This window comes from Oncorhynchus gorbuscha, unplaced genomic scaffold (assembly GCF_021184085.1).
Source record: "Oncorhynchus gorbuscha isolate QuinsamMale2020 ecotype Even-year unplaced genomic scaffold, OgorEven_v1.0 Un_scaffold_551, whole genome shotgun sequence".
NCBI classification, from domain to species: domain Eukaryota; kingdom Metazoa; phylum Chordata; class Actinopteri; order Salmoniformes; family Salmonidae; genus Oncorhynchus; species Oncorhynchus gorbuscha.
The window spans coordinates 409149-428412 of record NW_025745380.1 but is presented as its reverse complement, the minus strand read 5'-3'; the positions used below and the strand labels follow the sequence as shown (position 1 = coordinate 428412).

At 43.6% G+C, this 19264-nt stretch overlaps 1 protein-coding gene across 3 annotated transcripts in view; it reads right to left on the bottom strand.

The window, feature by feature from the left end:
* LOC124018611 (phosphatidylinositol N-acetylglucosaminyltransferase subunit Q-like) overlaps positions 1 to 19134 on the bottom strand; it is a 30900-nt gene extending 11766 nt beyond the window's left edge. The window contains exons 1-8 of one of the 3 annotated variants that reach the window (XM_046333953.1): positions 18902 to 19134; positions 15551 to 15800; positions 14280 to 14466; positions 12915 to 13168; positions 7860 to 8056; positions 5211 to 5342; positions 4887 to 5007; positions 1975 to 2101 (exon numbers count right to left, since the gene is read on the bottom strand). In XM_046333953.1, the coding sequence (XP_046189909.1) occupies positions 1975 to 2101; positions 4887 to 5007; positions 5211 to 5342; positions 7860 to 8056; positions 12915 to 13168; positions 14280 to 14466; positions 15551 to 15703 (1171 nt within the window). In that variant the 5' untranslated portion in view covers positions 15704 to 15800; positions 18902 to 19134. Of the gene's footprint in view, positions 1 to 1974; positions 2102 to 4886; positions 5008 to 5210; positions 5343 to 7859; positions 8057 to 12914; positions 13169 to 14279; positions 14467 to 15550; positions 15801 to 18347; positions 18516 to 18901 lie in introns of those variants that run through there. The other 2 variants (XM_046333954.1, XM_046333952.1) reach the window with 2 other exon arrangements.
* Positions 19135 to 19264: the final 130 nt, after the last annotated feature.

The following is a 19264-nucleotide window of genomic DNA, read 5'->3' as shown; positions in this document are numbered from 1 at the left end:
GGAGGAGGGCCATGGGTGTGTGTGTGTGGAGGAGGGCCATGGGTGTGTGTGTGTGGAGGAGGGCCATGGGTGTGTGTGTGTGGAGGAGGGCCATGGGTGTTTGTGTGTGTGGAGGAGGGTCATGGGTGTGTGTGTGTGGAGGAGGGCCATGGGTGTGTGTGTGTGGAGGAGGGTCATGGGTGTGTGTGTGTGTGGAGGAGGGCCATGGGTGTTTGTGTGTGGAGGAGGGCCATGGGTGTGTGTGTGTGGAGGAGGGCCATGGGTGTGTGTGTGTGGAGGAGGGCATGGGTGTGTGTGTGTGGAGGAGGGCCATGGGTGTGTGTGTGTGTGGAGGAGGGCCATGGGTGTTTGTGTCTGTGGAGGAGGGTCATGGGTGTGTGGGTGTGTGGAAGAGGGTCATGGGTGTTTGTGTCTGTGGAGGAGGGTCATGGGTGTGTGGGTGTGTGGAAGAGGGTCATGGGTGTTTGTGTCTGTGGAGGAGGGTCATGGGTGTGTGTGTGTGGAGGAGGGTCATGGGTGTGTGTGTGTGGAGGAGGGTCATGGGTGTGTGTGTGTGGAGGTGGGTCATGGGTGTGTGTGTGTGGAGAGGGGCATGGGTGTTTGTGTCTGTGGAGGAGGGCCATGGGTGTGTGTGTGTGTGGAGGAGGGCCATGGGTGTGTGTGTGTGTGGAGGAGGGCCATGGGTGTGTGTGTGTGTGGAGGAGGGCCATGGGTGTTTGTGTCTGTGGAGGAGGGTCATGGGTGTGTGTGTGTGTGTGTGTGGGAGGAGGGTCATGGGTGTGTGTGTGGGAGGAGGGTCATGGGTGTTTGTGTCTGTGGAGGAGGGTCATGGGTGTGTGTGTGTGTGGAGGAGGGTCATGGGTGTTTGTGTCTGTGGAGGAGGGTCATGGGTGTGTGTGTGTGGAGGAGGGTCATGGGTGTGTGTGTGTGGAGGAGGGTCATGGGTGTGTGTGTGTGGAGGTGGGTCATGGGTGTGTGTGTGTGGAGGAGGGGCATGGGTGTTTGTGTCTGTGGAGGAGGGCCATGGGTGTGTGTGTGTGGAGGAGGGCCATGGGTGTGTGTGTGTGGAGGAGGGCCATGGGTGTGTGTGTGTGTGTGTGTGTGTGTGTGGAGGAGGGTCATGGGTGTTTGTGTCTGTGGAGGAGGGTCATGGGTGTGTGTGTGTGTGGAGGAGGGCCATGGGTGTGTGTGTGTGTGTGGAGGAGGGCCATGGGTGTGTGTGTGTGTGTGTGTGTGTGTGTGTGTGTGTGTGTGTGTGTGTGTGTGTGTGTGTGTGGAGGAGGGTCATGGGTGTTTGTGTCTGTGGAGGAGGGTCATGGGTGTATGTGTGTGTGGAGGAGGGCCATGTGTGTGTGTGTGTGTGTGTGTGTGTGTGTGTGTGTGTAGGAGGGGCATGGGTGTGTGTGTGTGTGTGTGTGTGTGTGTGTGTGTGTGTGTGTGTGTGTGTGTGTGTGTGTGTGTGTGTGTGTGTGTGTGTGTGTGTGTGTGTGTGTGTGGAGGAGGGGCATGGGTGTGTGTGTGGAGGAGGGCCATGGGTGTGTGTGTGTGTGTGTGTGGGGGAGGGTCATGGGTGTTTGTGTCTGTGGAGGAGGGTCATGGGTGTGTGTGTGTGTGTGGAGGAGGGTCATGGGTGTTTGTGTCTGTGGAGGAGGGCCATGGGTGTGTGTGTGTGTGTGTGTGTGTGTGTGGAGGAGGGCCATGGGTGTGTGTGTGTGTGTGTGTGTGTGTGTGTGTGTGTGTGTGTGTGTGTGTGTGTGTGTGTGTGTGTGTGTGTGTGTGTGTGTGTGTGTGTGTGTGTGTGGAGGAGGGGCATGGGTGTGTGTGTGTGTGTGTGGAGGAGGGGCATGGGTGTGTGTGTGTGTGTGTGGAGGAGGGGCATGGGTGTGTGTGTGTGTGGAGGAGGGGCATGGGTGTGTGTGTGTGTGTGTGTGTGTGGAGGAGGGGCATGGGTGTGTGTGTGTGTGTGTGACTCACTGATCCACAAGTGTATATGGTAGAGGAAGAATCGTCCTAACACCTGGTCTAGAGCCCGGTTCATCTTCAGACCAGCTGGAGCTCCCATCAGCCACTGCAACAGCTCCTCCAGCTCTTTAGCTACATGCTAACAACAAAACACACAACAATACATAGCTTAGCTACATGCTAACAACAAAACACAATACACAGCTTAGCTACATACTAACAACAACACACACAACAATACATAGCTTAGCTACATGCTTACAAATCACAGAACAACATTTAGTCTCACCTTATAATATATACACTATGGGCTGTATTTATAAAGTGTCTCAGAGAGCTGATCTAGGATCAGTTTAGCCTTTTAGATCATAATGAATCAGATTACATGGACAGGGGGACCTGATCCTAGATCATAATGAATCAGATTACATGGACAGGAGGACCTGATCCTAGATCATAATGAATATGATTATAATGGACAGGAGGACCTGATCCTAGATCATAATGAACATGATTATAATGGACAGGAGGACCTGATCCTAGATCATAATGAATATGATTATAATGGACAGGAGGGACCTGATCCTAGATCATAATGAACATGATTATAATGGACAGGAGGACCTGATCCTAGATCATAATGAATATGACTATAATGGAGAGGAGGACCTGATCCTAGATCATAATGAACATGATTATAATGGAGAGGAGGGACCTGATCCTAGATCATAATGAATATGACTATAATGGAGAGGAGGACCAGATCCTAGATCATAATGAATATGATTATAATGGACAGGAGGGACGTGGGGATCATAATATGTTATAATGCTCCCCTTGGTCCATGTTATCTTATTCCTTGTGATCTAAAGGCAAAACTGATCCTAGATCAGCACACATACTCAGAGATAGATTATTTAGGGGGATGTCGAGGGAGATATTGAGGGGGTTATTGAGGGGGTTATCGAGGGGGATATCGAGGGAGATATTGAGGGGGATATCAAGGGAGATATTGAGGGGTTATTTAGGGGGTAATTCTAGGGGATATTGGGTTGGATATTGAGGGGGTTATTCTAGGGGATATCGAGGAGATATTGAGGGGGACCTTATTGAGGGGTTATTCTAGGGGATATTCTAGGGGATATTGGGATGGATATTGAGGGGTTATTCTAGGGGATATTGGGATGGATATTGAGGGGTTATTCTAGGGGATATTCTAGGGGATATTGAGGGGTTATTCTAGGGGATATTGAGGGGTTATTCTAGGGGATATTCTAGGGGATATTGGAGGGGACCTTATTCTAGGGGGATATTGGGTTGGATATTGAGGGGTTTATTCTAGGGGATATTCTAGGGGGATATTGAGGGGGTTATTCTAGGGGATATTCTAGGGGGATATTGAGGGGGTTATTCTAGGGGATATTCTAGGGGATATTGAGGGGGTTATTCTAGGGGATATTCTAGGGGATATTGGGATGGATATTGAGGGGTTATTCTAGGGAGATATTGGGTTGGATATTTAGGGAGATATTGGGTTGGATATTTAGGGGGATATTCTAGGGGATATTGAGGGGATATTCTAGGGGGATATTCTAGGGGATATTGGGATGGATATTGAGGGGATATTCTAGGGGGATATTCTAGGGGGATATTGAGGGGGTTATTCTAGGGGATATTCTAGGGGATATTGGGATGGATATTGAGGGGGTTATTCTAGGGGATATTCTAGGGGGATATTGGGTTGGATATTGAGGGGTTATTCTAGGGGATATTCTAGGGGATATTGGGTTGGATATTGAGGGGTTATTCTAGGGGGTTATTCTAGGGGATATTGAGGGGGTTATTCTAGGGGATATTGAGGGGTTATTCTAGGGGATATTGAGGGGGTTATTCTAGGGGATATTGAGGGGGTTATTCTAGGGGATATTGGGTTGGATATTAAGGGGTTATTGTAGTTGGATATTGAGGGAGATATTCTAGGGGATATTGGGTTGGATATTGAGGGGGATATTCTAGGGGGATATTCTAGGGGGATATTGGGTTGGATATTGAGGGGTTATTCTAGGGGATATTCTAGGGGATATTGGGTTGGATATTGAGGGGTTATTCTAGGGGTTATTCTAGGGGATATTGAGGGGGTTATTCTAGGGGATATTGAGGGGGTTATTCTAGGGGGTTATTCTAGGGGGATATTGAGGGGTTATTCTAGGGGATATTGAGGGGGTTATTCTAGGGGATATTGGGTTGGATATTAAGGGGTTATTGTAGTTGGATATTGAGGAGATATTCTAGGGGGCTATTGGGTTGGATATTGAGGGGGATATTCTAGGGGATATTGGGTTGGATATTGAGGGGGATATTCTAGGGGGATATTCTAGGGGATATTGGGTTGGATATTGAGGGGGATATTGAGGGGATATTGGGTTGGACATTGAAGGAGATATTGGGTTGGATATTGAGGGGGATATTCTAGGGGTTATTGGGTTGGACATTGAGGGGTTATTGGGTTGGATATTGAGGGGTTATTCTAGGGGATATTGGGTTGGACATTGAGGGGTTATTCTAGGGGGATATTGGGTTGGACATTGAAGGGGATATTGGGTTGGATATTGAGGGGGATATTCTAGGGGGTTATTCTAGGGGGATATTGAGGGGGATATTTCGTAGGGCAAAAACGACCCTGAACCTCTTGATAATGTGGCAACGTGATTTCATTTGAAGCTCATCGTCACCAATGTGAGTTTTACGGAGGTGGTAATGTAACTAGAGTCAACTGAGCGATACAGAAATAGTCACCTCTCGATACTGAACGTTGTTGAAGACATTTTTTATTTTAAATAAAATCTCTCTGACAGATTATAAATGAGGTTTAAATTGTTGTACATTGCTTTTGCACCGGGGAACTGTTGTCCATGATGTCTTACGTCAGCAGCAGGTACCAGTGTGTTGGCCAGTTTGCCTATACGGTTCTCTCTATACATCCACGACACCAGCAGCAGGCCCAGAGACACATCCACAAAGAACGACACAAAGATATTGGCTTTCCTGTGTGGCGAGAAAGAGAGAGAGTCACTCACTACTTTTGACTCGAGGTCAATAGGGCTCTGGTCAAATGCACTGCACTATACAGGGAATAGTGTGCGATTTGAGACGCAATGGGGTGAGTTAGATACCATCTTGTAGCCAGTCTGCCACGGGGCTGTGTGTGTGTGTGTGTGTGTGTGTGTGTGTGTGTGTTTGGTCTCTACCTCATGAAGTGGTTGTGTGCGGTGGCTCTGGTAGGAGAGCAGACTGTCTGAAGGTGTTCTGTTCTGTAGCTCAGCTGAACACACGTAGACAACTTACTGGATATGAACCTCATCGGGTGCACATTCAATATCCTGGGGAGACAGACAGGCACATTCAATATCCTGGGGAGACAGACAGGCACATTCAATATCCTGGGGAGACAGACAGGCACATTCAATATCCTGGGGAGACAGACAGGCACATTCAATATCCTGGGGAGACAGACAGACACATTCAATATCCTGGGGAGACAGACAGACACATTCAATATCCTGGGGAGACAGACAGGCACATTCAATATCCTGGGGAGACAGACAGGCACATTCAATATCCTGGGGAGACAGACAGACACATTCAATATCCTGGGGAGACAGACAGACACATTCAATATCCTGGGGAGACAGACAGACACATTCAATATCCTGGGGAGACAGACAGACACATTCAATATCCTGGGGAGACAGACAGACACATTCAATATCCTGGGGAGACAGACAGACAGACACATTCAATATCCTGGGGAGACAGACAGACACATTCAATATCCTGGGAGACAGACAGACAGGCACATTCAATATCCTGGGGAGACAGACAGACAGGCACATTCAATATCCTGGGGAGACAGACAGACACATTCAATATCCTGGGGAGACAGACAGGCACATTCAATATCCTGGGAGACAGACAGACACATTCAATATCCTGGGGAGACAGACAGGCACATTCAATATCCTGGGGAGACAGACAGGCACATTCAATATCCTGGGGAGACAGACAGGCACATTCAATATCCTGGGGAGACAGACAGACACATTCAATATCCTGGGGAGACAGACAGACACATTCAATATCCTGGGGAGACAGACAGGCACATTCAATATCCTGGGGAGACAGACAGGCACATTCAATATCCTGGGGAGACAGACAGACACATTCAATATCCTGGGGAGACAGACAGACACATTCAATATCCTGGGAGACAGACAGACACATTCAATATCCTGGGGAGACAGACAGACACATTCAATATCCTGGGGAGACAGACAGACACATTCAATATCCTGGGGAGACAGACAGACAGACACATTCAATATCCTGGGGAGACAGACAGACACATTCAATATCCTGGGAGACAGACAGACAGGCACATTCAATATCCTGGGGAGACAGACAGACAGGCACATTCAATATCCTGGGGAGACAGACAGACACATTCAATATCCTGGGAGACAGACAGGCACATTCAATATCCTGGGAGACAGACAGACACATTCAATATCCTGGGGAGACAGACAGGCACATTCAATATCCTGGGGAGACAGACAGGCACATTCAATATCCTGGGAGACAGACAGACAGACACATTCAATATCCTGGGGAGACAGACAGGCAGACACATTCAATATCCTGGGGAGACAGACAGACAGACAGACAGACACATTCAATATCCTGGGGAGACAGACAGACACATTCAATATCCTGGGGAGACAGACAGACAGACAGACACATTCAATATCCTGGGGAGACAGACAGACAGACAGACACATTCAATATCCTGGGGAGACAGACAGGCACATTCAATATCCTGGGGAGACAGACAGACACATTCAATATCCTGGGGAGACAGACAGACACATTCAATATCCTGGGGAGACAGACAGACACATTCAATATCCTGGGGAGACAGACAGACACATTCAATATCCTGGGGAGACAGACAGGCACATTCAATATCCTGGGGAGACAGACAGGCACATTCAATATCCTGGGGAGACAGACAGACAGACACATTCAATATCCTGGGGAGACAGACAGACAGACACATTCAATATCCTGGGGAGACAGACAGACACATTCAATATCCTGGGGAGACAGACAGACAGACAGACAGACAGACAGACAGACAGACAGACAGACAGACAGACAGACAGACAGACAGACAGACAGACAGACAGACTGGGTCAGTGTCTCTTGGCACACAAAGAGTTGCAACTGACGAACATACAGGGTCCACAGTGTTAGTATCCAGGTGGTTAGCAGACAGACAGGTACTGACACCCCCCCCCCTTACCTGCTACTACAGAGGCTGGTCCACAGTGTTAGCATCCAGGTGGTTAGCAGACAGACAGGTACTGATACACCCCTTACCTGCTACTACAGAGGCTGGTCCACAGTGTTAGTATCCAGGTGGTTAGCAGACAGACAGGTACTGACACACACCCCTTACCTGCTACTACAGAGGCTGGTCCACAGTGTTAGTACTATAATGGAGCCCTCCCGTCCCTCCCCCTTACCTGCTACTACAGAGGCTGGTCCACAGTGTTAGCATCCAGGTGGTTAGCAGACAGACAGGTACTGACACACACCCCTTACCTGCTACTACAGAGGCTGGTCCACAGTGTTAGCATCCAGGTGGTTAGCAGACAGAGCGGTGTCGAGGCCTGTTTCATCAGTTCTACTATAATGGAGCCCTCCCGTCCCTCCCCCTTACCTGCTACTACAGAGGCTGGTCCACAGTGTTAGCATCCAGGTGGTTAGCAGACAGAGCGGTGTCGAGGCTTGTTTCATCAGTTCTACTATAATGGAGCCCTCCCGTCCCTCCCCCTTACCTGCTACTACAGAGGCTGGTCCACAGTGTTAGCATCCAGGTGGTTAGCAGACAGAGCGGTGTCGAGGCCTGTTTCATCAGTTCTACTATAATGGATCCCTCCCGTCCCTCTGATTGCCAGTGGGTCATCTTCACTGGACCGTCATCATACTTATCCAGGAAGAACAGCGGCTCACTCTGACACACTGTCCCAAACACCTGCAGCAGCAACAACAACAATTACAGACAACACCTGCAGCAGCAACAACAACAATTACAGACAAGACCTGCAGGAGCAACAACAACAATTACAGACAACACCTGCAGCAGCAACAACAACAATTACAGACAACACCTGCAGCAGCAACAACAACAATTACAGACAACACCTGCAGCAGCAACAACAACAATTACAGACAACACCTGCAGCAGCAACAACAACAATTACAGACAACACCTGCAACAACAACAATTACAGACAACACCTGCAACAACAACAACAATTACAGACAACACCTGCAACAACAACAACAATTACAGACAACACCTGCAGCAGCAACAACAACAATTACAGACAACACCTGCAACAACAACAACAATTACAGACAACACCTGCAACAACAACAACAATTACAGACAACACCTGCAGCAGCAACAACAACAATTACAGACAACACCTGCAGCAGCAACAACAACAATTACAGACAACACCTGCAGCAGCAGCAACAACAATTACAGACAACACCTGCAGCAGCAACAACAACAATTACAGACAACACCTGCAGCAGCAACAATTACAGACAACACCTGCAGCAGCAACAACAACAATTACAGACAACACCTGCAGCAACAACAACAACAATTACAGACAACACCTGCAGCAGCAACAACAACAATTACAGACAACACCTGCAGCAGCAACAATTACAGACAACACCTGCAGCAGCAACAATTACAGACAACACCTGCAGCAGCAGCAACAACAATTACAGACAACACCTGCAGCAGCAACAACAACAATTACAGACAACACCTGCAACAGCAACAACAACAATTACAGACAACACCTGCAGCAGCAACAACAACAATTACAGACAACACCTGCAGCAACAACAATTACAGACAACACCTGCAGCAGCATCAACAACAATTACAGACAACACCTGCAGCAGCAACAACAACAATTACAGACAACACCTGCAGCAGCAACAACAACAATTACAGACAACACCTGCAGCAACAACAACAACAATTACAGACAACACCTGCAGCAGCAACAACAACAACAATTACAGACAACACCTGCAGCAGCAACAACAATTACAGACAACACCTGCAGCAACAACAACAACAATTACAGACAACACCTGCAGCAGCAACAACAACAATTACAGACAACACCTGCAGCAGCAACAACAACAATTACAGACAACACCTGCAGCAGCAACAACAACAATTACAGACAACACCTGCAGCAGCAACAACAACAATTACAGACAACACCTGCAGCAGCAACAACAACAATTACAGACAACACCTGCAGCAGCAACAACAACAATTACAGACAACACCTGCAGCAGCAACAACAACAATTACAGACAACACCTGCAGCAGCAACAACAACAATTACAGACAACACCTGCAGCAGCAACAACAACAATTACAGACAACACCTGCAGCAACAACAACAACAATTACAGACAACACCTGCAGCAGCAACAACAACAATTACAGACAACACCTGCAGCAGCAACAACAACAATTACAGACAACACCTGCAGCAGCAACAACAACAATTACAGACAACACCTGCAGCAACAACAACAACAATTACAGACAACACCTGCAGCAGCAACAACAATTACAGACAACACCTGCAGAAGCAACAACAACAATTACAGACAACACCTGCAGCAGCAACAACAACAATTACAGACAACACCTGCAGCAGCAACAACAACAATTACAGACAAGACCTGCAGGAGCAACAACAACAATTACAGACAACACCTGCAGCAGCAACAACAACAATTACAGACAACACCTGCAGCAGCAACAACAACAATTACAGACAACACCTGCAGCAACAACAATTACAGACAACACCTGCAGCAGCAACAACAACAATTACAGACAACACCTGCAGCAGCAACAATTACAGACAACACCTGCAGCAACAACAATTACAGACAACACCTGCAGCAGCAACAACAACAATTACAGACAACACCTGCAACAACAACAATTACAGACAACACCTGCAGCAGCAACAACAACAATTACAGACAATACCAGCAGCAGCAACAACAACAATTACAGACAACACCTGCAACAGCAACAACAATTACAGACAACACCTGCAGCAGCAACAACAACAACAATTACAGACAACACCTGCAGCAGCAACAACACCAATTACAGACAACACCTGCAGCAGCAACAACAACAATTACAGACAACATATATGTATAACAACAACAACAACAACAATTACAGACAACATATATGTATAACAACAACAACAATTACAGACAACACATGTGTATAACAACAACAACAACAACAATTACAGACACCACATATGTATAACAACAACAACAACAACAATTACAGACACCACATATGTATAACAACAACAACAACAACAATTACAGACAACATATATGTATAACAACAACAACAACAATTACAGACACCACATATGTATAACAACAACAACAACAACAACAATTACAGACACCACATATGTATAACAACAACAACAACAACAATTACAGACAACACGTATATATTACAACAACAACAACAATTACAGACAACACATATGTATAACAACAACAACAACAATTACAGACACCACATATGTAAAACAACAACAACAACAATTACAGACAACACATATGTACAAGAACAACAGACACCACATATGTACAACAACAACAACAGACACCACATATGTACAACAACAACAATTACAGACAACACATATGTATTACAACAACAACAGACAACACATATGTATAACAACAACAGACAACACATATGTATAACAACAACAGACAACACATATGTATAACAACAACAACAGACAACACATATGTATAACAACAACAGACAACACATATGTATAACAACAACAACAACAGACAACACATATGTATAACAACAACAACAACAGACAACACATATGTATAACAACAACAACAGACAACACATATGTATAACAACAACAACAACAGACAACACATATGTATAACAACAACAACAGACAACACATGTGTATAACAACAACAACAACAGACAACACATATGTATAACAACAACAACAACAGAAAACACATGTGTATAACAACAACACATATGTATAACAACAACAACAACAACAACAGACAACACATATATTACAACAACAACACATATGTATAACAACAACAACAACTACAGACAACACATGTGTATAACAACAACAACAACACATATGTATTACAACAACAACAACAGACAACACATATATTACAACAACAACAACAACAACAACAACAGACAACACATATGTATAACAACAACAACAGACAACACATATGTATAACAACAACAGACAACACATATGTATAACAACAACAACAACAGACAACACATATGTATAACAACAACAACAACAGACAACACATATGTATAACAACAACAACAACAGACAACACATATGTATAACAACAACAACAACAGACAACACATATGTATAACAACAACAACAACAGACAACACATATGTATAACAACAACAACAGACAACACATATGTATAACAACAACAACAGACAACACATATGTATAACAACAACAACAGACAACACATATGTATAACAACAACAACAGACAACACATGTGTATAACAACAACAACAACAGACAACACATATGTATAACAACAACAACAGACAACACATATGTATAACAACAACAACAGACAACACATGTGTATAACAACAACAACAGACAACACATGTGTATAACAACAACAACAACAACACATATGTATAACAACAACAACAGACAACACATATATTACAACAACAACACATATGTATAACAACAACAACAACTACAGACAACACATATGTATAACAACAACAACAACAGACAACACATATGTATAACAACAACAACAACAGACAACACATATGTATAACAACAACAACAGACAACACATATGTATAACAACAACAACAGACAACACATGTGTATAACAACAACAACAACAGACAACACATATGTATAACAACAACAACAGACAACACATATGTATAACAACAACAACAGACAACACATATGTATAACAACAACAACAGACAACACATGTGTATAACAACAACAACAACACATATGTATAACAACAACAACAGACAACACATATATTACAACAACAACACATATGTATAACAACAACAACAACAACTACAGACAACACATATGTATAACAACAACAACAACAGACAACACATATGTATAACAACAACAACAACAACAGACAACACATGTGTATAACAACAACAACAACAGACAACACATATGTATAACAACAACAACAGACAACACATATGTATAACAACAACAACAGACAACACATATGTATAACAACAACAACAGACAACACATATGTATAACAACAACAACAGACAACACATGTGTATAACAACAACAACAACACATATGTATAACAACAACAACAGACAACACATATATTACAACAACAACACATATGTATAACAACAACAACAACAACAGAAAACACATGTGTATAACAACAACACATATGTATAACAACAACAACAACAACAGACAACACATATATTACAACAACAACACATATGTATAACAACAACAACAACTACAGACAACACATGTGTATAACAACAACAACAACACATATGTATTACAACAACAACAACAACAACAGACAACACATATGTATAACAACAACAATATCAGAGGTAAACAACACAGGAGAGGATAGAAAACCCCTGTGTTCAATGAGCAACAACATCTACATGTAAATCAGGCTGTGAGTCAACGTCCTCACCTGTGGTAGTTGTGACTCAGTTTGAGGGTCAGGAACCCCGTTCTCTATGGGGTGCAGCTGAGACAGCATGACCTTCCTCTGTTCATAGTGGATAAAGATCACCTTGTCCTTATCTCCTCCTCCTTCCTCTCCCTCTACTTTATTCTCTCCTCCTCCTCTCTTTGTTGCTCCTCCCTTCCCTCCTTTCTTCCCCTCTCCTTTCTCTCCACCACCATCCTCTTTCAGCTCCTTTTCCTGTTGTACCAGCTTCCCATCTACGGCAGGGGCAGAGGGACATTTTATTACAGATGCACTGCATGATGATAACAACAGAAATATCCGCCTTTCGATTAAATATACAGTGATCTGTCTCTCTATGAATTAAAAAGAGCAGAGTGAATTAAGCAATCTAATTTACAAACTCTTGTTGTTGCTATGAGAAAACAGTGATGCAGTGATGCACGTCTATAGACAGAACATTCATTTCAGTGTGAGAAAACAGTGATGCACGTCTATAGACAGAACATTCATTTCAGTGTGAGAAAACAGTGATGCACGTCTATAGACAGAACATTCATTTCAGTGTGAGAAAACAGTGATGCACGTCTATAGACAGAACATTCATTTCAGTGTGAGAAAACAGTGATGCACGTCTATAGACAGAACATTCATTTCAGTGTGAGAAAACAGTGATGCACGTCTATAGACAGAACATTCATTTCAGTGTGAGAAAACAGTGATGCACGTCTACAGACGTAGCTCAGTTGGTAGAGCATGGCGCTTGTAACGCCAGGGTAGTGGGTTCGATCCCCGGGACTACCCATACGTAGAATGTATGCACACATGACTGTAAGTCGCTTTGGATAAAAGCGTCTGCTAAATGGCATATATATACATATATATATATATATATACATATATATATATATAGAACATTCATTTCAGTGTGAGAAAACTGTGATGCACGTCTAGACAGAACATTCATTTCATAAGAAAGCCATTCGTCAATAATTCTATATAAACAGTTGATCTCCAAAGAGAGTGATCTCTGAATCAAAACAAAACACATTTGATGCGGTTACAAAGTCTGCATCCCAAATAACACCCTATTCCCTACATAATGCACTACTTTAGACCAGAGCTCTATGACACTCTATTCCCTACATAGTGCACTACTTTAGACCAGAGCTCTATGACACACTATTCCCTACATAGTGCACTACTTTAGACCAGAGATCTATGACACCCTATTCCCTACATAGTGCACTACTTTAGACCAGGGCCCATGGGTCAGAGGGTAAAATGTACCCCATGGGCCCTGGTTAAAAGTAGGTGTCTTTATATAGGGACCAATAGGGGCCACTTGGGATGCAAACGGAGACTTACTCTGGTCCCTTGTGAGGACGTGACACCTGAAGCCTATCTTGCCCATCTCTCTACTGAGCTGGAGCCACTGTCCCTGGGGGAAGATGGTGCTGAGGTCCCTGAGGAAACTCTCCATGCCCTCCTGGCCCTCCTTGGGCATGCTCCACGAGCCCAGCACCGTCAGATCCACCCCACTCTGGCCACGCATCTGGACCAGGGACAGGAAGGTTAACACACACTCTCTCTACCTGCTGTATGTCTACACACTCATCTCATATGTATATACTGTACTCGATACCATCTACTGTATGCTGCTCTGTACCATCACTCATTCATATATCCTTATGTACATGTTCCTTATCCAGGTATAAGACAGTAGTTTTGGAATTGTTAAGATTACTTGTTTATCACTGCATTGTCAACTAGAAGCACAAGCATTTCGCTACACTCGCATTAACATCTGCTAACCATGTGTATGTGACAAATAAAATTTGATTTGATTTGATTTGATTTACCATCTGGACCAGGGACAGGAAGGTTAACACACACACTCTCTACCTGCTATATGTACCATCTGGACCAGGGACAGGAAGGTTACAACACACACACTCTACCTGCTATATGTACCATCTGGACCAGGGACAGGAAGGTTACAACACACACTCTCTCTACCTGCTATATGTACCATCTGGACCAGGGGCAGGAAGGTTACAACACACACTCTATCTACCTGCTTTATGTACCATCTGGACCAGGGACAGGAAGGTTAACACACACACTCTCTACCTGCTATATGTACCATCTGGACCAGGGACAGGAAGGTTACAACACACACACTCTCTACCTGCTATATGTACCATCTGGACCAGGGACAGGAAGGTTAACACACACACACTCTCTACCTGCTGTATGTACCATCTGGACCAGGGACAGGAAGGTTACAACACACACACTCTCTACCTGCTGTATGTACTGTTTGACCTGACAAGGGATGAAGGGGTATTGGGTGACTGACAGATTAAAAAAAAAATATATATATATTAATATTTAACATTTATTTAACTAGGCAGGTCAGTTAAGAACACATTCTTATTTACAATGACGGCCTACTGGGGAACAGTGGGTTAACTGCCTTGTTCAGGGGCAGAACGACAGATTGTTACCTTGTCAGCTCGGGGATTTGATCTAGCAACCTTTCGGTTACTGGCCCGCCCCTCTAACCATTAGGCTACCTGCCGCCCGGATACACACTGACTGATACACACACACGCACACACATGCACATACTCTACCTGGTGGATGTACTGCTTGACCTGTCCAGGGATGAAGGGGTAGTGGATAACAGCTAGCACCACGGCCGAGTTCTGTCCTGGGATCCATCGCCCCACAAGCAGCCCACTGTCTGCCTTGTTACAGCACTGAGGGAAGAAAATCTTCAGCACCATGATGGGACTGGAGGTCAGGGGTCAGAGGTCAGGCACGCTCCTTCAGTCTAAACTTCTGGAGTAGGTGATCACAGGTTAGCCTAGTGTCTTCAGATACCTGCAGAATGGAGAAACATTTTGTGAAGGATGAAATAATTAGTATACCCATTACCCAGCTACACTAGTTCCCAATAATCAGTACCCATTACCCAGCTACACTAGTTACCAATAATTACTATACCCATTACCCAGCTACACTAGTTCCCAATAATTACTATACCCATTACCCAGCTATACTAGTTCCCAATAATTACTATACCCATTACCCAGCTACACTAGTTCCCAATAATTACTATACCCATTACCCAGCTACACTAGTTACCAATAATTACTATACCCATTACCCAGCTATACTAGTTCCCAATAATTACTATACCCATTACCCAGCTACACTAGTTCCCAATAATTACTAAACCCATTACCCAGCTATACTAGTTACCAATAATTAGTATACCCATTACCCAGCTACACTAGTTCCCAATAATTAGCATACCCATTACCCAGCTATACTAGTTACCAATAATTACTAAACCCATTACCCAGCTATACTAGTTACCAATAATTAGTATACCCATTACCCAGCTACACTAGTTCCCAATAATTAGTATACCCATTACCCAGCTACACTAGTTCCCAATAATTAGTATACCCATTACCCAGCTACACTAGTTCCCAATAATTACTATACCCATTACCCAGCTACACTAGTTCCCAATAATTACTATACCCATTACCCAGCTACACTAGTTCCCAATAATCAGTACCCATCACCCAGCTACACTAGTTCCCAATAATCAGTACCCATTACCCAGCTACACTAGTTCCCAATAATTACTATATCCATTACCCAGCTACACTAGTTCCCAATAATTACTATACCCATTACCCAGCTACACTAGTTCCCAATAATTAGTATACCCATTACCCAGCTACACTAGTTCCCAATAATTAGTACCCATTACCCAGCTACACTAGTTACCAATAATCAGTACCCATTACCCAGCTACACTAGTTCCCAATAATCAGTACCCATTACCCAGCTATACTAGTTCCCAATAATCAGTACCCATTACCCAGCTATACTAGTTACCAATAATCAGTACCCATTACCCAGCTACACTAGTTCCCAATAATCAGTACCCATTACCCAGCTATACTAGTTCCCAATAATCAGTACCCATTACCCAGCTATACTAGTTACCAATAATTACTAAACCCATTACCCAGCTATACTAGTTACCAATAATTAGTATACCCATTACCCAGCTACACTAGTTCCCAATAATTAGTATACCCATTACCCAGCTACACTAGTTACCAATAATTAGCATACCCATTACCCAGCTACACTAGTTACCAATAATTAGTATACCCATTACCCAGCTACACTAGTTACCAATAATTAGCATACCCATTACCCAGCTACACTAGTTCCCAATAATCAGTACCCATTACCCAGCTACACTAGTTCCCAATAATTAGCATACCCATTACCCAGCTACACTAGTTCCCAATAATTAGCATACCCATTACCCAGCTACACTAGTTCCCAATAATTAGCATACCCATTACCCAGCTACACTAGTTCCCAATAATCAGTACCCATTACCCAGCTACACTAGTTCCCAATAATTAGCATACCCATTACCCAGCTACACTAGTTCCCAATAATTACTATACCCATTACCCAGCTACACTAGTTCCCAATAATTACTATACCCATTACCCAGCTACACTAGTTCCCAATAATTAGCATACCCATTACCCACCTATACTAGTTACCAATAATTACTATACCTACACTAGTTTCCACCCAAAAGTAGTAACATTAAGGTCTGTATATAGTTTAGTTATACTGTGTATACCAGTGTTTCATCTTGTCACATTGTGAATGTCCTCGTGTGGTGTGAGCCGATGTTGTTTAATAAACATGACCCAGAATCAGGAGGGTTGTCAGAGTGACTCACTCCAACTGATTAGCAGACATTTCAATTCAGCCATCAGGACCAGCTGTTTGTTAGTCAACTCAAACGAATCATTTTTGTCGGACCGTTTCAGTGGAGTCCCCGTTGCCTCTGTCCTCTTTGTGTCCTTCAGAATATTGAGCCTTGCCTTCGTCTCCATGCCAACCATGCCTGTGGGCTTATAACTATTGATGTGCCTGTCGTTTCCCCGTCACATCTATAACAGCACTATTGCTGCCTAAACTACGTTACATGTTAATATAACATTTACAACTAATTTGGGGGCATTAATCGAAGTTTTGCAGTGTACGTTTGAGACAAAGTGAGACGCTTATTTTGATTAAATGAGCACAAATAGGGCCTAATCGAAGTTAGTGCACAGTCCAGCCAGCGTCGAAAGGCTGTGCGACACCCGTATCGTTATCCGTTGTCAAAATAAAATCAACATAAATCAACAATAGTTTCTGTATTCCTCTCTGATGTGATGCATATCTTCAATGTCAGTGATAATATATTCTGCAGGCAGTTATCCACACTGGGCGCACAGTGCAAAGAGACAGACATTAGCTAACTTAGTAACGACTAAATCCGTCTTCAGCTAGTTAACAACATTTCGGCAAATAATATAAAATATTCCATACCTGCAGGGTTGTTTATTTCTATTCGAATGAAATCTGCTTTTGTCAAGACCGTTTCAAACAGATTTGGGATCGTACCGTTACATGATTTACCCTTCACTTGTCAAATTGAAGTTAGCGTCTATTGGCAGCCATCTTTGTTGTTGATAGACCGTCAACATTTACGCTCCGGTTGGAATATCATTGCAGTAACAAGAGTTCCGGTGGATTGCTGGATGAGATGATGTTGCAGTTCTGTGAATAATCTGAACTAAACCCTCTGTTTGATAGCCATTTCCAGCCACAACAAAACGCATGATATGTAGCCTAATAATATCAAATATAATCATAAAATACTACACTTTATTATGGCCACTGGATTCCACTACCACTGAATATTCTGTAAAAAAATATCCCATCCATTTCTGCCAGTTGAAAAGGACACATTTTTCATTATTACCAAAACGATTGTAATCAAACATGGAATTTCAGTTCGACTCAATAAGGCAGCGATAATATCCATTTGAATATAGTGTTACAAAATTTGAAAACATCACCGTCGAAATGACATTTCTGACCTTCAATGTTCAGACGTGTTGTTTGCTGTTTGCGGTCATTCTGTTGAATGAAGAACAACTGTAGGAGGTGTTATCTTCTCTGAATGACACTGCAGGAAAAGAGCGGGCTGAAAAAGCTTTAGACAAGTAGATATTATAAGTAACCCACATCCACTGTCCATAATATCTTACACCCTTGTGCACACAGCTTGTTCATTTAGACGAGATCTTAATTCCACCTGAAATGTCAAAGAAAGTCACATTTCAGAAGAATAGCTATGTCCTTATGCAGCTTTAGTAGGCTACATTATCGTAATCTGGCACATGTTGGGTGCTTCATTTATTTGGGATGACAGTTGTGGAGGCAGAGATAACACAGACAAG